Source organism: Pleurodeles waltl, chromosome 1_1 (genome assembly GCF_031143425.1).
Source record: "Pleurodeles waltl isolate 20211129_DDA chromosome 1_1, aPleWal1.hap1.20221129, whole genome shotgun sequence".
NCBI lineage: Eukaryota > Metazoa > Chordata > Amphibia > Caudata > Salamandridae > Pleurodeles > Pleurodeles waltl.
In genome coordinates, this window is record NC_090436.1 from 944,893,365 (window position 1) to 944,921,250 (window position 27,886).

A 27,886-nucleotide genomic window follows, 5' to 3' on the forward strand; every position below is an offset into this window, starting at 1 on the left:
AAATGACGCCCGGGAGTGGGCGGGTAAAAAAAATTGACGTCCAGCCGCTTTTGCGTCATTTTTTAGCTCCTGGTCAGGGCAGGCGTTAAGGGACCTGTGGGCTCGGAAGGAGCCAAGAGGTGCCCTCCCATGCCCCCAGGTACATCCCCTGCCACCCTTGCCCACCCCAGGAGGACGCCCAAGGATGGAGGGACCCACCCCTGGGACATTAAGGTAAGTGTTGGTAAGTATTTTTTTTTTTTTTTTGTGGCATAGGGGGGCCTGATTTGTGCCCCCCCTACATGCCACTATGCCCAATGACCATGCCCAGGGGACATAAGTCATTTCAATGGGGGTTGGGAGTAAAAAAAAATGGCGCAAATCGGGTTGAGGCAAAAATTTTGCCTCAGCCTGACTTGCCCCATTTTTTGACGCCCAAGCTCCATTTTCCCCTACGCCGGCGCTGCCTGCTGTAAGTCATTTTTTTTCACGCACACCAGGCAGCTCCGCCGGCTAACGCCGGCTAACGTCATTGAATAAATACGCCGCCCGCATGGCGCTTCAGAATGGCGTTAGCCGGCGTTACATTTTTTGACGCACAACTGCGTTGGCGCAGTTGTGCGTCGAAAAGTATAAATATGGCCCTAGGTTTGGCCTTGGCAGGTCATAAGTTGCTGCATCACTATGTCCAGCTATTAGCAGGAGTGAAAGAGGATTTACGCATGTGGCGTTATTTTCTGGCAACATGACAACATGGCGATGGGCTGGGATGCCCAAATATTCTCAGATGCAGAGGGGGAGAGTTAAGGTTTTGGAGTATACTGGCATGGAAAATAGTGTGTGGAGCAGTGGCCTGCTGAATGGACACTGTGAAGTTGCAGCTTCACATTCTTGGAGTAGCAGTCTGGGGAGAGGAGTTGGCCCACAAGAGGGTGCTGTTCAGGATAGACAATATGTTGGTGGTGTAAGTTGTGAACAAGCAGTCCATGAGGGATCCACAAGTGCTTAAAGTCCTATGGGTGTTTGTCCTGGGTTGCTTGAGAAATGATATTTCTTTTAGGGCTAGACATGTGCCCTGTGTGAAAAATGACATTGCGGTTGCTTTGTCTCATTCACAGTTGGAACTGAAGCCGACAAGACCCGGATGTCGCAAGATTTATGGAAAATAGGAGACAAAGGATGCTTCAGCTGGTGGTAAACTTGTTAGAGGTTTCCATGATGGAAGTTTCTGCACAGGCCTGGAATGAATTCTTACAGAATGGCACCCGCAGATGTCGGTAAGAGTGGGCAAGAAGGAAGGATATGGTGCAAAATTTTTAGTCTGATTGGGAAAGGACACTCTAGGGTCGCTATTACAGGGGCATTTTCTGGGATAGCTTTCATGGGAAAACTGGTATGGGGATATGCACCATCAGCAGGGGAGCTGAGAACGAAAATGTTGGAGGGGTGGGCTAGGGAATCAGGCAGGGTGGCACCAGCCAGGAGACCAGTTACATTGGACCTGTTGAGAGAGGTGATTGAGCTGTTGCTGCGCATATGCCAGGATTAGTGGAAAGCACGTTTTAGCACATTGATGTCCTGGATGTTTCTTGGGGCCTTCAGGGTCTCTGAACTATTAAGGAGAAAGGGGACTGAAGGTCTACTATGGGAAGACATGCAGGTGGCTCCAAAAGTTGTCCAAGTTTGGCTTTACAGGATCAAGGAGGATCAAAGGGGGCAGCGTGTGGCAGTTTGGATGCGTTGGTGTCCCACACCTGGAGTTTTCCCGGTTCACTGGGGTTTCATATGGCAGGCCATGAGCGTAGAGCTGGTGGGTCTGGTTTTCCTACATGGGGACCAATAGCCACTGTCAGCCTTCCAACTACTGTCCATTTTGAGGAAAGCACTGGAGGCAATGGGATTGGAGGCCTCTGCTTTTGATACTCATCCATTTAGAATAGGGCTGGCTATGGAAGCGGGGCAGAGAGGATGGAGTGGAGATAGGATCATGAGAGCAGGGGGATGGGCATCAGGAAGCTTCCAAAGTTAAATCAGGAGTAGGGAGGAGATGTAAGGTGGATTATTGTTCCAACTTGTTTTTATTTTGCAGGTTCAGTTCCTGGCCCACATGTCAGCGGTATATTAATATGGCTAGTGAGACATTCTTTTATTAAGTGGGCTCAAAAGTGAAGGATGGCAGCCAAGGAGAAAACCTGGGACTCAATCTGACCATGTATGGCATTCACTGGCAAGGAAAAGGAGGCGTGAGATGGGGAGAACTGTTGCCTTGCTATAACAGATTGATAGTGCGGGGTCAGTGCCCTGATATTTTATTAATTCACCTGGGTGAGCACAACATGGTCTGTGAGAAAGGGTTAGACATACTGAAGGGAATTAAAAGAGATCTCAAGGAAATTCTGAAGCAATTGTCATGGTGTCATGTAGTGTGGACAGCTTTTGTTCCACAGAGGATTTGGCGAGGAGCGAAGTGGGTGGCTGCCATTGAGAGAGCAAAACGTAAACTTAATAAGGAAACGCATGTTTTTTGTAGGAAAAAAGACATTACTATGTTGGAGCATTCGGATATACACTACGAAGATCTTGAATTCTTTCGGGGTGATGGGGTACACCTCTTGTTTATTTGCATGGAGCTGTATTTTTTCCAGGTTAGGCTTCACACACTGTTAAAAAGTCATTAAACATCCTCAGTGTTTAGGAGGGGCAGAAAAAGACAGGAGGCCTTTTTCTGGTGGAGGTTGCATGTCAAGTTGACATGGCTTACAGAAGTTTAGGGTTCTTGGAAGTGACAGTCCAAGTAGATAAGGAACGGTAGACAGAAACACACCTGGATGACATAGAAAGGAAAATGCTCATTAGAAAATGATGGTAGGTACGGGTTCACAGTTACAATAAAGTGGACAGGAGTTTTAAAACTAGCAATTACGAAAAGCAGAGAGGTAAATATAGGATTGCATTGGTAAAGTGGGAGGGATTGGGGAAGGTAGGGTGGGTTGAGGGTGGAGTAACATGTAGAATGTTTTTATATAGTGAGGTGTTTAGTTTTGTGAGGCAAAGGCTCAGGTTTTGATATTTGTTAAGTGCACCTGTTTTCAATAAAACTGCCTTTTTCACACACGCCTGGTGTCAGTGGTTGGTGTGCTCCCCTCTTCATCAATGGGGTTTTGGGGGGGTAGCCGATCAGGGGGAGGCTCCCCCACCAGGGTAATTTGGCAAGTGGAGCAGTCCACAACTGGGCTTCATGGGCTATTTGGGCTACATGTAGCCCAAGAAGTATATATACAGACATTTTGCGATGCAAGCCACCATTTTGTATTGATGACTCAGTGGCTGGTATCCAGGCAGTGTTTCTTCCCCCTCCCTCCTGAAATAGCTGCAGTTAGAAGTTGAGGGTTCTTAAAGGGTGGATAAGGAACAGTAGACAGGAACACAACTGGAAGACATAGGAATGAAAATGCTCCTTAGAAAATTATAGTAGGTACAGGTTCACAGTTACAATAAAGTGGAAAATAGTTTTAAATCTAGAAATTATGAAAAGCATGGAGAGGAATACAGGATTGCAGCTGTAAAGTGGAACAGAGGGTAGGGATGGGGGGAGGTATGTGGTGGGGTAAATACAAAATAATTCATTAATAATTTTGAAAAGTACCTTTCAGACGCTGCCAGCCACCTCCGTGACCTCCAATCTCCTTGCTCCGGGGCACAAAACACAGGCTCAAATCCAGACACTGCTCTCATGCTAGAGCCACCACAACAGCAGCGTCTGGATTGGCCTGAGCTGGCTAGGTGACGGTTACTCAAGAACAGGGAGCCTGTGAAATTTCTCCAACCCGGCTGTGTTACACAGCTGTGTTGGAGGAATGTAAGTGCGCGTGCCAGTTTGGCCAGCGTGAGACAGCGGACCACACTGACATGGGCACTTACAAGTGCCCGCCACTCCTCCTCCCTCCTCCCTGCGATTGTCCTGCCCTAAACTCCTGTGGCTCAGTCAGGCAGTGCAAATGTTGCACTGCCTGACTGAGTGGGGGAGCGACGCTCCTACACTATTACAGAGGAGCTGCCCCTGTTTCTCGCCGTAACATCTTGCTCTACTGACTGTAGTAAAAAATGCATGTCATGCCCCGGCTGACTCAGATTCAGCTGTAGTTAACTCCCTACTCTGCCAGTTTAAGTAGGGGTGTGCTACTGGACCCCATGTGCAGTCTAACAGGTCACTGAAAAGCTTCAATGTTATTTATATGATTCTTTTATGTGATCCGTTTGCAGCTATCAAGACAAAAGTTAATTAATATCGATTCAAAACAGTGAGTTCCGGACTGGGAGCCTGTGGTAGCAAGAACAGGCAAACTGGGTGACAGAAAAAGGCAAAAAATAGAAATTATGAACATAGAAGGAAGAGTGCAAGAGGCAAATAGAAATAGGGTATGAGAAAAAAGGAAATGGATATCAAAAAGAAGAGGACAAACAGTGAGGAATAAGAAGAATAAGAAAGGTGAGGGGTAGAATAAAGAGAAAATGAGGGGAAGGAAAAAGTCAAAGAATGAAGGAGTGAAGAATTGAAAAAAGAAGGGAAGGAAAGAGGGGAAGAAGAAAGAAGGAAGGAGGGAGGGAGAAGAGCGAAGAAGAAAGGAAAGGGAAATGAATGAAGGAAGAACAAGGAAATTAAGTAAGAAAGGAAAGAAGGACACAAAAGGTAGGAATGGGAGAGCAGGTAAACTAGCAGGTGTAGGGATATGAGGTGAGGGAGGATGGAGGTGGGAGAGAAAGGGAAACAGACAAAAAATAGGAAGAGGAGGAAAAGGAGAAACACTGAAATGGGAGAGGTATTAAAAGCATCGGAGAAGGAGGATGAGAGCTAAATCAGAAACAGTCGTTTGGGCCTGATATGAGGGAAACAGAGTAATTAATTAATCTGATAGAGACTTCTAACTGTAGATTTCTTAATCTAGAATAATCCCCAGGTATCTGACTAGGTCCGCAAATATTTAAGCAATCCCTTTGCACACCGGTGGGTGGCGTCGTTCTGTTCAATGTCACATTACTAGTGTTATCCGCCCCAGAAGTGACATGCATTGTGCCTACATATGCATTACCCCACCACATTTTTCTGCACAGATCCGGAGGAGCTCCGGTCAATAACTGTTTGACTGGATTTTTTTGAAATTTTTTCAATGTCTAGTATGCTTTCATTTCATGCTTTTTTGATGATGTCCTCTCTGACACCCACTGGGTTTAAGCCTTTGGGACATGTAATTGACAGATGTTGGTGATGTAACCCCACTTGGTGTGTCTGTGGTGCTCAGAGAAGGACCACTACTCTACATTGTGTGAGGGGTCCAGGACAATAAACTTCAAGGCCATCTGTGAGCAGGCCATGAAGCTCTTGGATGCTCGCCATGCAACTCCATGCCTCTCCAGGTCCCGTTCGTGTAAGCGGTCTCGGGACCATTCATGGAGATGCTTGCATCAGTCCTCATTGCACTACCAGACTTCTTCAGGTAAGTCCCATAAGAAGAAGTCCAAGAAGTCTAAGCGCTCTTCCAATGGGAAACTGGGTTCACTCCCAATTGACCCCGCCCAAATCTGTGAGTTTTATGAGGCTACAAGTCTCATTGTTTGACAGCCAAGTCCTTGGGCCCCATGGGTTTGGGAGGGTCTTTGAATGGGAATTCGCCAGCAGGTCCACCCTCGAACCCCTCAGGAACTCTTGGTCCAGATATGCCCTAGCCACAGCTTACAGACTTCCCTAGGGATGAGTCCAGTGGCACTGTCCTTGGCGCTGCTGACACCTATCGATTGCGCCAAACCCATCATGATTTCCAACTCTGATATGGAGCTGGAAGTCGTTGCACACCATCAATTTCAGTGCCACCAGGCCCACATGACCTGAATTAGAGATGGAGTTCCATTTCCCTGAAGTGCATGCTGAGGAACATGAATCAAAGGGATCTGAGGATCCCTATGGTTACTCTGACTCCTAGCAGAGTCTATGGCCAATGACAACTGGTAAGAGGATCTGGCTGATGCCAGTGGTCTGGACATCTCACCAGCCATTGGACACCTCTCTCCTCCCACAGTGGCTATAGAGGAAGGGGCTTGTTTTGCAATGGTGTTCTGGAGAGGAGCTGAGACCCTGGACCTGACGCTGCCCACGGTCCAGGTCAAGACCAGCGTCTTGACTAAGGTTCTTCAGCCAGATGTGTCTCCTTCACAATTCTTACTATTCTTTAATGAAGCCCTCATTGATGTCCTGCTTGTGGTCTGGGCCAAGCCCCACACAGGTACTCCTGTGCACAGGATCATTGCTTGTCGCCATTGTCCTATTCCAGGGGGCCCAGACTTCCACTCCCAGCACCCCACGCTTTGAAGCCTGGTGGTCCAGGTCTCAAACTGTCAGATCAATCCAGGCATGTTCCCTACCACACCACCAGATAGAGTCCAAGGGGTTCGATACCTTCAGTAAGAGGACTTTATTCTTCACCAGTCTGGCACTACGGTTTGTGAAAACTTCAGCTTATCTGGCATTTATTTTCATACTATGTGGGATACGTGCTGCCTATTGTTCCAGATGAGGCCTGGACCATACTCACTCGAGCTATTGCTGATGGAATAGATGCAGCTAAGTTCATGATCAGATGCAGTTTGGATACAACTGACTCACTTGCAAGAGCCATTGTTACAAAGGTGCGTGCTCCAACGTCACGCGCAATTGAAGAATACTGGTATTTTGGGGGATGTCCAGGAATCCCCTATGGGCATGCCCTTCGTTGGGACTCACCTCTTTGGCAACATGGTGAATTCTGCCTTGGAAAGATTCGAGGACAATATGGCCACTGCTAGGTCATTGGGGCTAAACGTGGGCACACAACAACTGAATTCTGCCTTCCGCCCCTTCAGTGGATACAGTAGGCGTTACCAGCCACGTTCATTATCTCCTAGCCCCCAGAGCCAGCAGGCACAGTTCTTTCATGGCCGCAGACAAGGTTCCCATGAATAGAGTCTCTGCTGATAATGTGTTACTGAGGTAAGTAACATGTTCATCTGATAGAGACTTCTAGCCTCAGAATAGAGACTAAAGCAATCTCGCCCTGGAGGCAGGTCTGCAAGCTGTTCAAACAAAAAAGTCCTGAAAGACCAAACAGGAAAAATGCCCAACTCAACAGACATGACTATCTAGTCAGTAGTGTTTGGCGAATGTGTGCAGTGATGCCCATGTAGCTGCCTGACAGATGTCCCGAACTGGGACGCCTCAAGCCAATGCTGTAATGCCAAAACCCTTTTTAGGTCGAGCGTTAGCGTTCAACGTGTTGTATACTTTTAGTATACTTATACTGTGGTACAAATATATTTGATTTGTTAGTTGCAGTCTCCTTCAAAACTCCTTGCTTGCTAATGGTCAGTTCTGCCTCTTTGTCCTGCCTTTTTTCTCTTTGGGAGCAGCACAAACTACTGTCTAATTACACCAAGTCCTGTTTATCTCTTCTGACTAGGACTTTTTCTTCCAGTATTGGCCTGCTTGTTCTACACTGTGGGTGAATAAAAAGCCTCTCCTCCCCACCAGCTCCCTCTGTAAACATAAACCAACAGCAGTGGGGGGCTTTTCCAGGGCCAGCTCAGTCTCTTCCTCTTGTTATTTTCAGTATGTATGGCAAGAAAAGTCCAGTCAGTAATTTACAACGCTAAGAGCTCTAACTCGAGCAAACAAGAGACCACTGCATTCCAAATGCTTGTTTCCTTTTCTTTACAGAAACAGCCACAGCATTCTCTCATCTAAATATTATACGGAGACATTGCTAAGTTGACTTGACTCCTTTTGCATCTTTAATTGCTGCCAAGCGTCTCCTTTGCCTTTCCTGTTCGGTGCTTGCATCATGCGCATCTCCAGCTCACTCTGGCGACCTGCCTTGGCTTCTATTTACATTCCTTTAACAAATAAATTAGAACGAAATAGCGAGTGAGAAATTCTGCACCTTGGGAACCGAGAAAACATACCGGATGCAGCGTGTTTTTACGAGGCGGACCGTGCATCGTGCACTATCACGGGGACAGGAGGGTTGGATGGGGGAAAGGTCTTTGCTCTGTACTGCTGGGCTGTGTTTCAGGAGCCAGGGCCCAGCCAATGCTCGAGTATGTGAGCCATCCCTAGACACGAGTTGGCAGCTGTGACTAGCTGGGTGTTACAATGCTGCAGACTAAGGTTTAGCTTTTTCTCACTACCAAAGTACAGAACCCTGACTTCCCGAAGCACAATGGAGTGGCGCATTATTATACCTCAGTCTATTTATCGTGTTGATAACTACTTGACAGCGTGCTCAGGTGGAGGCAGCAGCGGAGGACGTCTGGTGATGTCCCTATTAACGCAGACAGACAAAGCCTGGCAGAAGTGGTGGGGTTATTCTTATCTGTTCGGCTGCACCGGAGTATCAGGCTCTATCTTGCAGAAACACGGATGTAAGAATACAAGGGGGCAGTAGCGTGTTAAGATAGCTCAAAGGATTTGTCCTTGCTGCAGCAATCCGTCTAAAAAAATTCCGAACAGTTTCGAATCTCAAAGGAACATCCTCCAGAGTTCTTAAATTGACCACTCTCGTGTCTTACACATTCAGCCAATCGTGTTTTCTTTTTTTTCATCTTGCAATGCGAGAAATACGGCGCTTCCAGTTTTTATGGGCAAGAACAAAGCGCTCCGTCCATGCTGTAATCTCTCTCTGGGCTTCAAACCATGCCCATGTCACGTTAGTTAAGAAACGTTTACCAGAGAGCAGGGCTTGGGGTACAATGCAGCAATATGAGGGAATTTCCACCATCCCTTGCCATTTCTACACACAGTACGGTCCCCTCTCCCTCGTCCCTCCTCCTCCCCGCCCCCACCACTCCTCTCTCTCCATGTTCACACTGCCAGCAGCTTCTGTGATCGATCGATACCGGTGCCCTCACTCCAGCCAAAGAAGTGAGCGAGTAGGCAAGCGCTATGCTGGAGTGAACGCCCACTCGTGATTTAAGTAAAGCTCACCAATCATGCCCTCTTGTTTTTCCTGTTACTGCTTTGCCCTCTCACTCGCTATTTCTCTGTGTGCTGTCCACTTCCCCTCACCCTCTACCCCCGTCCTTGCTTGCCCATCACTGACACCACATCGGATTTCCTAACCTCGATCGCACCAAACTGTGTTCCCATCCCCAGCGCTTGAAGTGGGATTAAACAACTGGGGGTGTCTCAAAAAGGGGTGGCCGATAGAATTATGGGCCTGGTTTAAAAACACTTAAGTCACAAATCTCTGTTTAGCATAGTGTGCCGCCCGGCTGGTATTTTTGCTGCTTCTTTCTGTTGTTACATCCAGGGATATAATACAATAAGTAACATTACACCTACACAAGTCAGGACTATTGGCTTTGTCAATGGTTGTTAGTTGCAGAGTTGATCAATTTGTGTGGCAAGAAAAGTCCAGTTATGTACAGTATTTACAATGCCAGTAGCTCTAACTCTCGTAAATGCGAGACCTATTGCATTGCAAATGCATGTTTTAAATCGGTTTACTTCCAGTAAACACTGCCATCCGCCCCAAGTGTGCAAAAAGTCTGATTTAAGCACAATGGGGAAGTAAACGACATTGGCCCTGGGGGCCAATCCCCAATCCCAAAAAAACAAATCCCTGGTGTCTGGTAGGAGCACCAGACAAACACATTGCACTGTGATTGCCTGGCTCTTAGCATGCCGAGGGAGGTATCAAGGGAATGCTGAGTTTATCAGCTTTTGAGCAGTAGCCCCATTTTAGCTCAGTTCCCTGGAAGAGCAGAGAATGGATCTGTTGATAGCCATCTTCACATGATCAGGGACACATCAAGCCATTTTCTGGGTGCGTTCCTGCAATGGACTTCAATGCATCCCTTACATGATTGAGTCATTTTGATAACACTCACGTCCCCCTGGCCCAGAGAGGAAACGTCTCTCATTCTAACCCAGGAGAGTGTGACAGGGATGAGAAGGAGGGCATTGCAGCACACAAGAGCAGCAGCACGTCTGCCAGGCAATTTGACATGACCTTCACGTCAATGGCCCCCAATTCTGAGCAATCTCAAGGTGGAGGTCATGCCAATAGCGCCCAAAGGATTTAATGTACAAAAGAAAACTCAAGACATGGATATATGGAACCTCAAATATAAATGTTAATGTTTAAAATAAAACTCAGCAAGAAAATACAACGCACCAATCGAAAATTTAATTTGGTGGTTAATTAGGAAGTACCCAGGCACAATATGAGGTTGACAATGGAACAGGGGTCAACTACACAACGCAGGCCGAATCTGTCAAAGTTTTCACCTTGGCAATTATACAGTGTGAAGCTCAAATTCTTCCAGGGAGGCAAGGTCAAGGTAGCCCAAATACGCTAAGTTCACTTATTATCATGTTTACATTTAAAGAATAGAGAGTAAGGACACCTATTGTACAATGCAAATTACGAGGGGCCAGCATAACACAGCATAAATAAGCAAAATGATAAAGTTAGCGAAGTTGATATTTAAAAAAAATAGCACTACTAAAAAGGAAAAAAGAGATAATATCCGAAAAAAAGGAGCGGAACTAAGGTTATTAAATACCCAAAAGCTATGGTATTCATTTCACTGATATGTTTTCTGTGAATTAGGAACTGTTTTGTCCGCTTTTTATTTTGCAAAAATAAATGTAACGTCTGTATTGTACAGCTCATTTATTCACAGACACACCTTTGCCAATTCCATGTTTGCATGCTACTTTTCTAAAAATTGTATTCCAGAACTGTCATATGTTTTCCAAATTCTTGCAGATATATGCTGGCTCCTTCTTGCCTTCCACACGTCCAAAGATGGCTGCTGACTGTTGCTGTTTTGGGGAACATAATTCCATTTACAAGGTTCCTTCCTCATTTTCTCTCATGCTCCTTCCCTTTCAGTCTCTTCACACTTTGAGATGGGTCTGCAATCAACAAAACAAATCACTTGGGGCCTCATTCTGAGTTTGGTGGTCCGACCATCGGTCCGCCTGACCCTTGGAGAGGAGACTACCACGAAGCTGGAGATCTCCACCCTGGCCCTTTTACAATGTTTCCACCAGACTGATTGGTGGATACCTCCGTATTCAGAGGTTTCTAACAGTCAGCCCGGTGGAAACAGTGTGGCGGCATAGGCCTTGGTTCCTCAAGGAGCCAAGGCCAATGTCGTCGCCCAGAAGGCGCCCCCAGCACCCTTGGGATGCGCACGGTCTGCTGTAGCAGACAGTGCGCATCCTGAGATTGCTGGGCAGAGGGGCCATGCACTGCCCATGTCATGGTTGTGGGCAGTGTAGGCCTCCAGCATTGCCTTTACACCAACTGTTTCATGGTGGGGATCCTGCCATGAAAAGGCTGGCAGAAAGTGGACTAGTGATCAGTACAGAGGTGCTGAACTCAGTGCCACTGTGGCTGACCACGGCTCCGACTGCTGCCACTCTATCAGGATCGGTGACCCTGGCGGCGGGCCAACAGCCAGAGTTGTAACCTGACAGTCAGAATGCCAGGAGTGCGGCGGTCTGACCACTACTGTGAATTTGGCGGTCACAAGACGGCCAAACTCGTAATAAGGTCCTTGGTCTGTGTGCATGAGGGTCTGTGTGTATGACTGCCGTCCTGTCAGGTTGCCTATGTATATGAGTGCCTGTAGGTCTTTGCATATATATGCCCTATAGATAGGTTGATCTGCATATTTCCATGTATATATTACCTATGTGAATGTGTGTGTAGTTGGTGTTTGTCTGCATGTGTGCAGACAGACTTTGGCTTTGCAAGTATTCGTGAATTCCAAAGCACCAGGTGGCTGGCTGATATGAAAGGGCACAATTGTGAGTGGCTTTGATTGATCCTTGGCTATATAGCTGCCAGTTACCAGATACTCATTTCATACTTGCAGCACTCTCTCAACCTATTGTTGAGTTAAAATGCTCGTAACAACTTTCCTTCCTGAAGTCAAATATAACAATCATTTGCAACACCAATAGGTCTGGCTTTCAATAAATGTTGCACGGTAATGTGAAGCACTACAAGAAAATTGTATGGGAATGGATATGTATTGGTGTGTAGGCAAGGAACTGCAGCATAATATAGGTGTAGGTTAAAAGGTTGGTTGACTGTTGCACATTCAAACTAGACCTAAACATCCATGCAGGTTAATGAATACCCTTCCCTCATCTGTGCTGCTGCCAGAGAGAAACACCATAAAATATTTGTCCTAGAAACTTCAACCCCAGGCAGCTGGATACATTATCAAAATGACCACAGCTGTGTGGAGGGCAAGCACTTTGTTTGTGGAAACACACAACGTCTGCCCAAGAAAAACATGTAGTCCTGGCTCCCAACATGTGGACAAAGTCAAAACTCACATAATTGTCTGGCGACAGCTGCACTTTCAGGCCAGACCATAAAAATGAAGGGTGGCTGACAGCATTAGAGTGGTCTTCCCCCAACCCTTCCGCCTCCATTTTTACTGCTCCTGTTTTTGTTGGCCTTAGAACCTGTGCACTTTACCCATGCTAAACAGTGCCAAAGTGCATGTGCTCTCTATTTTAGACATGGTAACGGTGGCTTGCACCCAAATGGTACATTCAAATTACTTGTTAAGTTCCTAAAATGTGTGCTACATGGATCCAAGGCCTGTAAATTAATTAAATGTTACTAGTAGGCATGCTGCACTGGTTGTGACACTTTTTTAAGTAGCCCTTTAAATATATCTCAGGCCTGCCACTGCAGCGCATGTGGGCATTTCTAAACTGCCTTTTCAAATGGGTAAAATATGCCTTTTTGCCAGGTCTAAACCTTCCTTTTTAATACATACGTGTCACCCTAAGCTAGGTCTTACATAGCCCACAGGGAAGGCCGCAGTGTAGTTAAAAAGTTAGACATATACCTTTAACTTTTACATATTGTGGTAGTGAAAAACTCTTCAATTCATTTTTCGCTATTGAAAGGGCTACATCTCACATAGGATAACATTGTGTTAACTTATTACATTTCTTAAATGACAACTTCCATTTGGGAGGAGGCATAGATTTGTGTTTGATGTCTAAAGAATTGCAACTTAAAGCCCTCTTAAATGGTAAAATTACATTTTAAGTCACAGTTCTGAAAATGCCACTTTTAGAAAGTTAGCATTTTCTTATCCTAACCATTTGGTGTCTGCTGCCTGTATCCTGAATCACATGACTAGTTGGCAGTTGGTCTCTGTGTAATGCTCCCGGACAGTGAAACTAAGGGTTATAGGTGTTGGCAGGATAGGCCACCTCTCACTTGATGAGCGAGGAGGAGCAGTCACCTACCACATTAGCACACTTACCAAGGTTTGACTCTAGTTTATTGTGACCCCAGACAATCCAGAGCCAACGCAGGGAGCCTGAAAATTCCAGAACCTCTTGGGGTGGAAGTCCCTGGAACCTTCTCCTACTACATAGTGGGTATCAGGTATAAATATTGAACCCTCCGGCCCAACTTGTCAGTACACATCTGGACCTGTGGAAGACAGAGAAGGTCTGCGTTGCTGCTGAGCAAGAAGGACTGATACTCTGTTGCCCTACTGCATGCTGCCCTGCTGCCTGAGTGAAAGACTGGACCTGCATCTTGAATCCAAGCCCACAAGAGTGACTCCAAGGGCTGGTTGGCTGGCCTCCTGATCAGAAGCCTCTGGGACAGAACAGGCTCCAACCATCTTTAACCCAGCATCAGGACTCAGTCTGCTGTCTGCTGTGAGTCTTGTCTCCCAAGTGGTGCCACCCCAGTCCTGGACCCTTGGAAGTGGACCTTAAGGTGGTCTGCCAGCCCAGCTGTAGTCTTGTAGGCAGAGCCAATTCAGCACAATGCATCTCCTCGCAGCCCAGCTTCAGAACCACCACTGCCCGATGCATCCCTGATGCAGGACTTTGCATCGAAGTCTGCAGTCTCCTAAGAACCGCCACTGCGTGACGCATCCTTAACACAGGCCTTTGTATCACAAGCCCTTAATCAGCGGCATCCTCAACGATGAAGCAGGACTCCGCTTCGCAAGCCCAGCAACTTCTCTGGCATCGGCCAGTGTGCGAACTATCTTCAACACAGGACTTTGCATTGCAAGCCCTTCATTGATGGCATCCTCAAAAATGATGCAGGATTTTGCAACTAAGTCTCGCAACTCCTCAGAACCACTGCTGTGCAATGTTTCCTTGATGTGGGACCATGCAACGCTCTGCAACCAGGATTTCAGGTACTCTTGTTCAGCAAGCCTAGCTTGGTTCGTGTATCTGGCCCACACTCCATCGCAGTCTGTCTGAACTTGTGACTTTATCCTGGTCTGGCATGACCAGATAACCACAGTTGGCACTTTGTGCTTCTAGGCTCTATTTTCATCTAAATCTTTAAAATTGCATATCTCCAGTTTTATTCATTGGATTTTTGTCATTTCAGCTCAAATATTTTATTACATTTTACTCTATTTTTTCAAACAGGGGTGGCAGTGCTACAGAAATAATTTATGCAATGCCGCTAAGTTAAGTCTGACTGCTTTGTGCCAAGCTACCGCGAGGTTAAGCATAGGGTAGTTTGGGGTTTGCTTGTGACTTCACCGTAACAGAAATTGTGGTTGCTGCTTGAGTCAACCAGTATTCCAACTTCCACCAGCAACTGAAAAGGGCGGCCAGAAGTCACCACTTTTTCTTACCTGCCTGAACAATGTTGCTGCTACTGTCTGCTTGCAGTCATTGAAAGGAGCTGTGCAGCTGAAAGTAATCTCACCAACAATTTCAGGTACCTGCTTTCTACAATGCAGCCAGCCATCTGTTTGAACGACTCTCCTGCTTTAAAGGCAAGCTCCCAACATAAGCTACAGAAACATTGGCAATGAAAAGCAGATGCTAGGAGCAACATGGTGTCGGCGTAGCGGAGAGGCTCGTAAGCCCCGCCCACCAGAACTAAGCACCACACACGGCTGCTGCCGCTCTTCCCGTCGCGGCAGCCATTGCAACGAGAATCGCCCCAGGAAACCGGCGTACAGCCGCTGTCGCTGTTGCTGCCGCTGCTGCGGCGCTATGAGGATCGCCCCCGTACCTTCCGCGGAAGAGAACGCGGGGGCGTCCGGCTGTCATCATTGTTACCTGGAGAGACGCGGTCAAATCCGAATTGGCGTTTGGAGCACGCTGAAAACGCCGCATGGCGGTAAGGAAAAAAAACTTTGCAGAGCACAGGGAATTATCTCGAGCTGGTGAAGCGTGGGTCTCCTAGGAGACCCCTGGACTCTGTTGTTGTTTGAGGAAGCAGTGAAAAAGATTTTTACTCTGGCTGTCACCTAAGGGTAGAAAGGGTTCGAGGAACCTGGGATATCCTTCTGGCTTTAAATTAACTACTAGTGGAGCGGCAGCAACCAAGCACTTGGAGGTCGATATATAGACATTGAGGGATTGGCGGTTTTTGTTTGACCATCAATTAAAGTACTTTAAATACAGGAGAACGATATTAGCTAACAGCATCTGATTTTGCTATTTGATCCTGCTCTTTTCTCTTATTACCGGAAAATAGAGGAGGGGGGCTAAAAACTTTTTAAGAACAAAAAAAATCGGGGGGGGGGATAAAAGAAGAACTGAAAGTTTTAGGGGGTTTTAATGCTGTCGGGCATACAAAGTGACGCATCTTGGCATCTCAGAACCACTGCTGTGCAATGTTTCCTTGATGTGGGACCATGCAACGCTCTGCAACCAGGATTTCAGGTACTCTTGTTCAGCAAGCCTAGCTTGGTTCGTGTATCTGGCCCACACTCCATCGCAGTCTGTCTGAACTTGTGACTTTATCCTGGTCTGGCATGACCAGATAACCACAGTTGGCACTTTGTGCTTCTAGGCTCTATTTTCATCTAAATCTTTAAAATTGCATATCTCCAGTTTTATTCATTGGATTTTTGTCATTTCAGCTCAAATATTTTATTACATTTTACTCTATTTTTTCAAACAGGGGTGGCAGTGCTACAGAAATACTTTATGCAATGCCGCTAAGTTAAGTCTGACTGCTTTGTGCCAAGCTACCGCGAGGTTAAGCATAGGGTAGTTTGGGGTTTGCTTGTGACTTCACCGTAACAGAAATTGTGGTTGCTGCTTGAGTCAACCAGTATTCCAACTTCCACCAGCAACTGAAAAGGGCGGCCAGAAGTCACCACTTTTTCTTACCTGCCTGAACAATGTTGCTGCTACTGTCTGCTTGCAGTCATTGAAAGGAGCTGTGCAGCTGAAAGTAATCTCACCAACAATTTCAGGTACCTGCTTTCTACAATGCAGCCAGCCATCTGTTTGAACGACTCTCCTGCTTTAAAGGCAAGCTCCCAACATAAGCTACAGAAACATTGGCAATGAAAAGCAGATGCTAGGAGCAACATGGTGTCGGCGTAGCGGAGAGGCTCGTAAGCCCCGCCCAGCAGAACTAAGCACCACACACGGCTGCTGCCGCTCTTCCCGTCGCGGCAGCCATTGCAACGAGAATCGCCCCAGGAAACCGGCGTACAGCCGCTGTCGCTGTTGCTGCTGCTGCTGCGGCGCTATGAGGATCGCCCCCGTACCTTCCGCGGAAGAGAACGCGGGGGCGTCCGGCTGTCATCATTGTTACCTGGAGAGACGCGGTCAAATCCGAATTGGCGTTTGGAGCACGCTGAAAACGCCGCATGGCGGTAAGGAAAAAAAACTTTGCAGAGCACAGGGAATTATCTCGAGCTGGTGAAGCGTGGGTCTCCTAGGAGACCCCTGGACTCTGTTGTTGTTTGAGGAAGCAGTGAAAAAGATTTTTACTCTGGCTGTCACCTAAGGGTAGAAAGGGTTCGAGGAACCTGGGATATCCTTCTGGCTTTAAATTAACTACTAGTGGAGCGGCAGCAAGCAAGCACTTGGAGGTCGATATATAGACATTGAGGGATTGGCGGTTTTTGTTTGACCATCAATTAAAGTACTTTAAATACAGGAGAACGATATTAGCTAACAGCATCTGATTTTGCTATTTGATCCTGCTCTTTTCTCTTATTACCGGAAAATAGAGGAGGGGGGCTAAAAACTTTTTAAGAACAAAAAAAATCGGGGGGGGGGATAAAAGAAGAACTGAAAGTTTTAGGGGGTTTTAATGCTGTCGGGCATACAAAGTGACGCATCTTGGCATCTGTTTACTCCTTCACGGCCACTGAGGAGTGTGATTGAACAAACAATATCGGATGTGCTAGCGGCAGCGGCGGGAGTAACAAGATTTATCAGACTGTTATCTCATGCTATAAAAACAAATATGGCACCCAAAACTATCCGGAATCTTGAAGACAAGAGTGAGGAAGTTAAGACGACACGTATTGGCAGGGATAAAGGAGAGGCAGTAGGGGTAAATAAATGCTTGACGTCAATAACTGGTAAAGCGGCTGGGAAGAATACGTTGGGATTGATGAAAGATGCCAAGATGAGTGACAGCACTACCCCCCGTTGGAAATCAAGTTGAATGGCAAAAGTCAGTCTACTATTACGGCTTTTCTTGCAGGCGGGGCGCAAGATAGTTCTCCTGTACATATAACCCCCTCCCCGGAAAGCAATGTGTTAGGAAAAGAACCTACTCCTCTATGTACAAGCGACAAAAAGTTATGTATCGAAAACAAGGAACTCTGTACTAAAATCACACAATATGTACAGAGCCTTTCAGAGATCAAAGACAGTAACAGGGAGACAAGCGAGAAGGTGCTTGGCCTCCCCGGGAGCAGGCAGCCCCAAACACAACAAGTGGATCAAAGTGAGCAGCTGGAGTGTCAAAGTAAGGAAGAAACTGCAAGCACATCAGGACCTACAGTAGAAAAGGACGACCTAACCAACCCTTTAGGAAGCCCTAAAAAATGGGATAAAACTATGGAAAAAAAAAACAACTCATGGACTGGGGCAAAGATAGTAGCGATAAATTTTACTCTTTGACAGAAGAGTCCGATCTCAGCTGCGCCGATCGCAGTTTTAGCAAATCTGAAGAGAGTGAGACATCCAAGGCTGGCAATAAATCTCCAAGTAATGAACTTACAGGACGGCAGTACCGACAACGGAAACCTGTAAAAACACGCCCTGGCTCTCAGGAGGGTTTTGAAAACGCGGCATCTATGAGTGGTAGGGCCTTAAGGTGGAATTATTCTGGTATTGGCTTAGCAGATACTCCTACCATTGGCAACCAGGGCCATGCTAATGATAAAAATGAAATCGACATAGGAGCTTCTGCTGGTAATACTGGCAATACTGGCAACGCGCATGCGATGGGCACCGAGGTAGGGATCCTGCAGTCAATATATAGTTCAATTAAAGAGCTACAAACTGAGACTAGGATCGAAAGTCGGCGTGCAAGGATTGCTACAAAGAGACTGCAGGGGACGGTCCGTAAGGTAGCGAAATCATGTACGGAAATTGAAGCTAAGCTATGTTCAATGGAAGAAAGGATAGTGGCAGTCGAGGAGGATGTGGATACTCTTAAAGAGCAGAGCGCTGCGAGAGATGGACAATTGACGGATGTGATGTGGAAAATGGAAGATTTGGAAAATAGACAGAGAAGGAACAATCTTCGATTTCTGGGTATATCAGAAGGGCTAGAAGGAAGTAATATACAGGCGTATATGGTCAACCTTTTGCGTGGGGCCTTTCCAGAACTGGGGAATCGGGATTGGGATAACGAGCTGCAGCGGGTTCATAGGTTTCCGACAACTCGACGGGAGGGGGGTCAACGGGCAGATTCTAAATACCCAAGACCGATTTTGGTCTATTTTGGGAACTATTTATTACGACAGGAGATATCTGATAAAACTCCTCCTAATACCCCACGCTCTTTCAATGGGGTTACTTTCTTTACCCGCCCCGATTTTTGCCATGCCACTGTGGAGCTTATTAAGCCATTCTTTGACAAAGGAGGGGAAGCATATTTGTTGGCCCCTGCTAGACTTAAAACAGTAATGAATGGAAAAGTAAAAGTTTTTACTTCAGAAATTAAGGCAAAAGAATATTTGATGGGGGTCAAACAATAGAGCGTAGAAACACAGGGAAGGTAAAGGTGCTTAGGAGACTGGTGGGTGGGTGGGCCGATGCATACACGACACCAATATTCAGGCCATTGGTGGTCTGATTGCTCAAAGGGTGGGGGGCCAGTCTCGGGGGGAGGGAAGGGGTCGGGGAGGGGGAGGGACAAGACTGGTCCAGGGAGGTGGAAGGGGGGACGGGGAGGGGAATGGGGAGGAGGATAGGGATAGTGGGGGAGTGGGGGGGAAACGAGGAAAGAAAATAGAAAGGAAAGGACTAAGGGAAGTGAGAGAAACGGGGTGGAAAAATAAGAAGAGTGGAACAGGGAGAAAAGAGAATTCAAGAGAAGGTGCAGTTAGATATGAAGACCTGAAGGAGCAGAAAGAGAAAAGATGTGAAACTACAAAAATAGCAAATGGCTAGACTTAGAATTGTTTCAATCAATATATGTGGACTAAATGACCCTCGTAAAAGAAGGAGAGTGGCTGAAAACCTTTAAGGCAGATATTTTTTGTCTACAAGAGACACATGTGGAATATAAAAACTCTGGGATCCTCGGTTCGCTTGGTATGAAGGTAATCGTTCGGTCAGAACAAGAGGCTAGAACTAAAGGAGTGGCAATCTTAGATCGGACCAATAAACTAAATATTACTCAGCAGAAGGCAGATACGGGCGGAAGATGGGTAATAGTAGAATGTAGCTATGGACATAGTAGCTTTACATTATGCTCCCTATACGGAGTAGTCACGGACGACCCAATAGTTGTAGATAACCTTGCCATCGAGTTAACAGGATGGGCCCCTCCCTATATTATATGTGGTGACTTTAACTTTAATGGATCTTGGGAGGGACTACAGGATTTATTAGCACCCACAACTAAGAAGTATCAGGGGCGTAAACCTCGGGTTTATAAGGCAATGGTTGCCATTCAGCAAGAATTAGGATTAGTGGACGCTTGGGTGAAGCTGCGCAAGCCAGACCCCGGATATACTTATTATTCGGCCCCTCATGCGAAACTAGCACGACTCGCTTATTTTTTTATCTCTCCCGTATTTCTAAAGCAGGGCAGGATTGAGTCATATTCACAGATTGTATCAGATCATAATCCTTTAGTTTTTGATTTAGAACTGGATGGGCTAGAACCAAAGGTTAGTAGATGGACATTTGAAAGAGGACTCCTAAAAGACCCGGAATACTGTGAGCATATGAGAAAGTGGATAGTTGAATTTTTGGGGTTTAACCAGGGGTCAGCTTCAGTAGAGATAGTTTGGGATACCCTGAAAGCAGGAATCCGTGGTGAAACATTGAGTTTTAGTATCAAAAGGCAGAAGGATACCCAAGGTAGAACAAAAGAGTCCCAAGCGAAGTTGCGGGTGGCAGAAAGGCAACTGATTATAGCTATAGAAACCGGAGTGGGTGTAAGGAGGGCTCAGGAAGAAGTTGCTATAGTAAAAGCAGCAATGAACGAGGCCATGGCCCAAAGAATAGCGGAGAAATATCTAGCACAGCGTGCACAAGGGTATGAGTATGGAGAAAAAGTTGGGCGTTTGCTAGCAATACGGACAAGTCAGAAAACAGCATCTGGGGTTATTAGGGAGATTAAAGACTGGCAAGGACAGATAATATCAGAAGTGGATGGAATTAGAAAGGTGTTCCATAGATATTATCAGGAACTATATAATGATTTATCTGTGTATCCGGAGGAAGAAATGTTGGAGTTTTTATACCCCATTAAGATTGAGAAACTAGTTAAGAGTGACAATTTACGCCTGGGAGAGCAGATAGATATTTCAGAAATCGATATGGCAATGAGTGATCTACCCATGGGAAAAGCTACGGGGCCTGACTCGATCCCCTTAGAATTCTATAAAGTTTTTAAAGTATTATTACTCCCGGTAATGGCAAAGTTATTTATTCAGGTACAGAATGGAGGGGAAATCCCCCCATCTTGGGATCTGGCTAATATAGTTATGTTCTTGAAGAAGGGAAAACCCCTGTTAAATCCAGCCTCATATCACCCGATCACAGTAATAAATAGTGATGTTAAAATATATTCAAAGATTCTGGCCGCTCGATTATCGCTGGTGATCAAGAAGCTGGTTTCCCCTAGGCAGCATGGGTTTGTCCCAGGAAGAGATACTACTAATCATATCCAGAGAGTTCTAGCACTTTTTGACGCTACGGAAGTAGCAAAGGAACCTATGGCGGTTGCATTATTAGATGCAGAGAAGGCGTTCGACCGGGTGAACTGGAATTATCTGTGGTATGTCATGGAGTATTATGGGTTAGGGAAGAAATTTATTGTAGCAATAAGGGCTCTATATAGATCACCGGCTGTGAAAATACAATTAATGGGAGGACAATATGAGAGTATCTTGATCAGGAGAGGCACTAGGCAGGGATGCCCATGTTCCCCCCTCCTGTTAGCTTTGTATATAGACCCTCTGCTTAGACAGTTGGAGGTAAATAGCAAGATTCCACCAATACATAGGCAGGGATGGGATACAAAAGTCTTAGCATATGCAGACGATATAGCCATACTAACGCCCTCCCCCGATTCAGCACTGAGAGAGGTTGAAGAGGTGACGACAAAATTTGGAAGATTTTCCGGATACCTGTTAAATAGAGCTAAAACGCAGCTGTTGGCTAATCAATATACAAATAATAAAGACGCTCGGAGGGTGGATCATGCAGTATATTTAGGTATTAATATTACACCAATGGTAGACGAAATTGTCAATTTGAACATAGATCCTATACTTGCAAAAGCCAGAGAAGATATGTGCAGATGGAATAATCTACATCTGACTATTGTGGGGCGGTGTAACATGGTGAAAATGATTTTCCTCCCTAAGCTGCTGTATCTATTTCGTGCCGTACCATTGAGCTTTACTAATTTGAGATTTAAAGAGATAGATAGAGTGATTATGAGATTTATATGGGCATATGGTAAGTGTCGGAGAGCAAGCAAATTTATGTCTCTCCGTCGAGAAAGGGGGGGGTGGTCTTTACCGAATATAAAATTATATCAAATGGCAGCAGCTTTTCAGTAGATGCACCCTTTATGGGGTCCTAAGAAAGAAGGAATTGCGGAAGTGGACTGCCCCAATATATACGAGTTGCAGATAGGATCAGTAGCCAATGGGTGTCTGGTAACATATCACGAGCCTGGATATTATAAGAAAACTAGATATAAGGTTTTGTGAGCGGCCTATAAGTGTTGGCAATTATGGTATAAGAAGATAGGATTTGGTAGATATAATCATTATACCATGATTGAGAAGAATCCATTGCTCCCTGAAATCTTTCAGGACAAATATATGGCAAACTGATCCTCTTTAGGCATAGTTAGGTTAGGGAATTATTTTGATAATTTTGGGGTTAAGGCGTTTGGAGATCTACAGGGGCAGTATGGTCTAGAGCGAAGGGACTTCTTCAAATATTTACAGATACAGGATTTTCTAGGGAAAAAAACAGGGGGGGTGCAGGGATTTAGAAGCAATCAATTGTTGAATGATAGCCTGGCTAACCCCAATATAACTATCAGGTCGATCTACCCCTTACTGCTGGCGGATCAGCCAGATGATTTAGAGAAGAATAAGGAGAGGTGGAGCAATAAGCTGGTAGATGGGAGTAACAACTTTATGAGGTCACTGGAGCTGGGATGCACTATTCTATTATCTTCTTCCTTGCAAGCGCAACATTATAAGACCATGTTCGATTTGTATCATCCTCCAGCTCACCTCGCCAAATGGGGGTGTCTGTCAGGAACAAACTGTCCAAGATGTGGGATATATGGAACAGACATCGTACATATGATGGCTACATGTGGGGAATTAAAGGCCTCGAGGGAAGGTATTCAATCTGTTTTGAAGGAGGTTTTGGGATGTGATTTTGCCCTTACACCCGAGATCATGGTTTTTGGGGTTGCTGGCGAAGCTGCTGGGCCACATAGAGCATTTATTTTTGTAGCTATGGCAGTGTATCGAATTTGTATATCATCTGCATGGCTGAATGTACGACCCCCGTCCTGGCAGCAACAATGGTTGGCTAGGGTGCTGTCTGTACACCATTTGGAGATGGCATTATATGAACGCAAGGGGAAACATGCTAGGAGGAAAGGGAAGGCAATATGGGGGCCATTTCAGGCCTGGATTCGGGCCCATAATGATTAGCGTCCTAAAAAAAAAAAAAAAAGAAAAGCAGATGCTAGGTGTCTGGCAATTTCAACCAATCCTGGATGCCAAGCAAAGTTAAATTGCTGATTGCCAACTCTGGCAGGACTGACTATCCTTAACATTGGCCACAAGTGGATTCAAAGCTTAAACTAAGGCCATTATTGCTTTCCAAATGCATATCACATACATTGTATGCGGGGAAACCCACTACACTTCTTGAAATGATAATCAATAAGCAGTCAGCTGATAAATTGTCGTCTGCCTGATGAAACCCTGTCTGCAGTGAGGCAGAAATGTACATATTTTGTGTGACACTTGATAGGCGCATGTTAATAATTAGTATATAGAAACCTTCTGTTAGTAAGAAACATCAAGCAGCAACATGCAGTGTATTGGGTCAGACCTCAAAAGCAGGGGCTTGTTTCGACAGGTTTTAGAATGTGAGGCTACACAGAGGTAGCAGGAAAAACTACATCTAACTATTTCAGGGAAACATTTAAAATTAATCAAGGTTATGATTTGAGCAAGACAAGTATCGCATTCCTAAAAGAGTTAAAATAAGTTGAAAACGTACTCATTTTGTATACAGAAGTTGCTGTCAGGACTCTTACAACACCGGCAGGATCCACATTGTGGAATACAGAGCGGGATGACTTTGTCTCCTGCAGGAAAAAAAGAGATTACACGAATCAGACTTTTACTCTGAGAACATTTTGTACTTCTTTCCTAGGAAAAGGTTGATTGTTTTAAATGAGAGAAGTTTTTACAGTCGGAGCATATCAAGTGAAACCTTTACTTATTTAGGAATATAATGTATGAACAGCCTAAAAATTAAAGTCTGAGAAAGGCCCTGGACTGAACTTTGTTTTGATAGATCCTCAAAGGGGTGCTGTGTATACTACAGCTACACTTTAGTTTACTTTTTAGCCAAAAGGTGTGAACATTAATTACAACTATCTTAATCCGAAACTTGGTGCCAGAGAGGGAATCACATTGATTTTCCTTTTGACCAGTGGGTAGGGGAGAGTGGGAAGTGTCTGGTTTTGCGCACAGCAGGGAAAATAACTAGAGTTACCAGCATGCCCCTGTAGTGTGGAGATTAGAGTCGTATCTTCCTTCCTGGGGACACCATTAGCAACATGGAGCAGAAGATGATGGGTACTGTAGGATGAGAGCTGTCAGGACCCCTGCCTGCCTCCGCCATCTTTTCTCACCACGGAAGAGAGCACTGAGTACCCCAAGCCGATTCTAACATGGCAGGTGTTCGGCAGACTGCATGCTGGGCCGTAGCCGTCCATTCCACCATCGGAAGGTAGGCAGGAGGAAGGTGGAGGAGCTTTGGAGGATGTAATGTTTCTGCCTGTCCTCTGCCAAAGACTAAATAGTGGTCTTAATGCCAGTTGTGTAATATTTGGGGTTTCAAAGTCGAAGTGGGAGAAAGCAAAACAAATCTTTTTTATTGGGTATTTTTCTCAATTACATAGCCACAGCACTTCGTTTGCTGTTTAAAAACGTTAGATAGTAATATACTTGTATGCTTCCTCTTATCTCCTCCTAGTTTACTGATATACCATGGATAGTATGTTTAAAAACTATGTTTAACATCTTCTGAAGCAAGTTGTCTAGAAAATGTAGGTCTTTTTTCTTGCTTGTATTTGTATTTGGGATTTATAAAGTGCATTATACTCGAAGGTGTCAAATCGCTAAAAGTAAAAAGAAGCAGTAGTTGTGAGGAAAACGTCCTCCCATCAACACGGAAGAGAGAAGAACCAAGTTTTAAGTTTCTAATGAAAAACTGTGTTGGAGATGATACTAGCAACGTAAAAAAGTAACACATTCTGTAGCTTAGCTGCAGCGACTGAAAAGATCCGTCCTCCCCGTCTGGCTTTGGGAAATCTTGGAATTTTCACCATTCTGCTGGAGGATGACCTCAACGGCCTGTTGGGAGTATAGCATTGAAAAGAGGACCTCAGGGCAAGAAGGCCCTGCAAGTGCAGGGCCGTGTGCACCAGACACAATGCTTTAAGTGTCACACCCTTAATAATCGACAACCAATGAAGGGACCAAATGCCATCCTAAACCGTACATTGTTTAGGGACATCCAAGATCAAGTGAGCAGTCACATTTTGAACAGTCTGAAGTCAGTTGAGGGTAGTTTTGTTGATATTGAGATACAGTGAGTTGCAGTAGTCCAACTGGAAGGTAATCATGCCGGTAACCACTGCAACCCTGAGCTCAACCGGAATGAAGGGAAAGATTTTTTTCAAGATTCTAATGATGAAAAGCAGGGACTCACTATCTTTGTCTGAGAAGCAAAAGAGAGGATACTATCAAAGATCATTCCTAAATTTTTGGCCTCTTAAGCAGGCATGGTAGAGGACCTCAGATCTCTGGCCAACACAATTCAGACCAGACTGATCTTTTTCACTAAAGACCAAGATCTCAGTTTTATCAGCATTAAGTTTTAGCCAGTTCTCTTTCATCCATGCAGCATCTGAACCTGTCAGCTACCTTCTAAACATAATCTGACAGATATTAATAATTTGGGTATCATCCGAATATGATAGTACTTGGAACTCAAAAGATTTTATCCGTTTTTTTTAAAGGGGCAACATACAGATTGAACAAAGTTGAGCTAAGTGAGAAGCCCTGTGAAACTCCACAAGGCAGCTGATAAGAATCTGACCCGAATTGCCCATAACTCACAGTATGAGTCCTATTCATGAGAAAGGACTCCAGCAGGGCAAGATTGGAGCCCCTAACACCCACCAGGCACAATCTATGTACAAAGCGGGAACAGGATACCATATTGTTGGACCTTTTCTCTTTTGCAGGGTCCTCTCCATTCTTTTAGCCTCCTTCCTCCTATTTTTTCTGACCTGTTTTTGTTGGCTTTAGCACTCTGGGCACTTTACCTAAAGTGCATATGCTCTCTGTGTAAATTGTATTGTTGATTGGCTTCCCATGATTGGCATATTTGATTTACTTGTAAGTCCATAGTAAAGTGCACTAGTGGGCCTGCAGCACTGGTTGTGCCACCCACATTAGTAGCCCTGTAAACATGGCTCAGACATAAACTGCCAATTCGAATTGGCAAGTGTACCCACTTACCAAGCCTAAACCTTCCTTTTTCTTACATGTAAGGCACCCCTAAGGTAGGCCCCAGGTAGCCCCATGGGCAGGGTGCAGTGTATGTTAAAGGTGGGACATGCACTTATGTGTTTTACATGTCCTGGCAGTGAAATACTACTAAATTCAGTTTTCACTGTTACAAGGCTTATCTCTCTCATAGGTTAACATGGGGGCTGCCTTTAAATATTATTAAAGAGCAGATTCACTTTGGGAGCAGATAGACATGTGGAGTTTCGGGTCTCTGAACTCCCAATTTAAAAATACATCTTTTAGTGAAGTTGTTTTTTAGGTTGTGTGTTTGAAAATGCCACTTTTAGAAAGTAGCCATTTACTTGCTTAATCCATTCAGTGACTCTGCTTGCTTGTGGATTCCCTGTCTGGGTCAGTTTGACACATGTGCTGCTTGCACTTCTCTTCTAGACAGTGACACAAAGAGAGCTGTGGTGTAGCCTGCATATCCTGATGGGCCATCTGGGCTGATGTGAGGGGAGGAATGGTCACTAACACCTAAAAGGGCTGTGCCTGCCCTCAACCAATGCAGTCTTCAACCCCCTGGTGGGGGTCTGGGGCCTGGCCTGGACAAGGCAGCATATTGTAAACAACAGAGACTTCTATTTGAAGTATGCCTACTTCAAAGGCAGAAAGGGGTATAAGAAGAGCACCCAAACCCCTGAAAATCAGATTACTTCTGGAACCAAGAGGAACCTCTGCCAAGGAGAAGACCTGGAAGCTGGAGGAGGAGTACTGCCCCTTTGCCTGTGACTGTGCTTTGCTGGGTTGGCCTGCAGTAGCTGCTTCTCCCTGAGAGAGGACAAAGACTGACTTTTGTGTGACTTCCCACTGGTGAAGAATCTCCAAAGGCTTTAACTTAGCTTGCCTCCTGTTGTTGAAGTCTCAGAGACATCAATGACTTCTCTCTGCCAGCACATGGGGTTTCTGCTGAGAGTCTTGCCTGCCAAGTGGTGCCCTAACCTGTCTCTGGGCCCTTGAAAAGTGTAGCTGGTGGAAAAGGACAGAAATCCACGCAAAGATCGCTGTGCAGGGAAACGTTCGATGCACCACCTGCCTTGTGGCTGAGAAATGACTTTCTGCCGACCTTGCAGCTAAAATCGGTGCTCCACCTGCATTGCGGTTGGGAGATCAAAGCAACACAGCTAGAGAAATGATGCGCAATACCAGCAGCGGCTACTGTTAATGATGCAAGCCCCACGCAGCATGGTTTCTTGACACCGTGCAACCGGATTTCGACGCAAAATCGTGGGCGTGGAAAATAAATGCAAAGCCTGCCTGGACCCGAGGTGCCAGTCCGGATCGACTTTTTGCTCTCTTGCGGGAGAGAAGAAATGATGCACGCCGACCCAACCGGAGAAGGAATGACGCACGTTCTCACTTGCGGGTGAGAAATTGACGCATTGCTGGCCTTTTCCGATGCACACTGACCTGTGTGGCTTTATTTTTGACGCCACCTAGGTACTTTTGCATACTAACAGCGTTCTCATTGTTTTCTCAAGGATTTAAGACTCTTTTGCTTTTTAATTCATAACTTGACTTGTGTATGTTGGATTTTTGTTGTTTTGGT

General features: G+C 45.6%; 1 protein-coding gene across 2 annotated transcripts in view; it reads right to left on the reverse strand.

The window, feature by feature from the left end:
• The window catches only part of LOC138289596 (alcohol dehydrogenase 1-like), a 390,086-nt gene that overhangs the window by 189,557 nt on the left and 172,643 nt on the right, over positions 1 to 27,886 (reverse strand). For both annotated transcript variants that reach the window (XR_011202551.1, XM_069230186.1), the window contains exon 4: positions 23,750 to 23,837. Coding sequence is in view for 1 of the 2 variants with exons in the window: in XM_069230186.1 (XP_069086287.1) it covers positions 23,750 to 23,837 (88 nt within the window). In the remaining variant the exon portion in view is untranslated. The remainder of the gene's footprint in view (positions 1 to 23,749; positions 23,838 to 27,886) is intronic.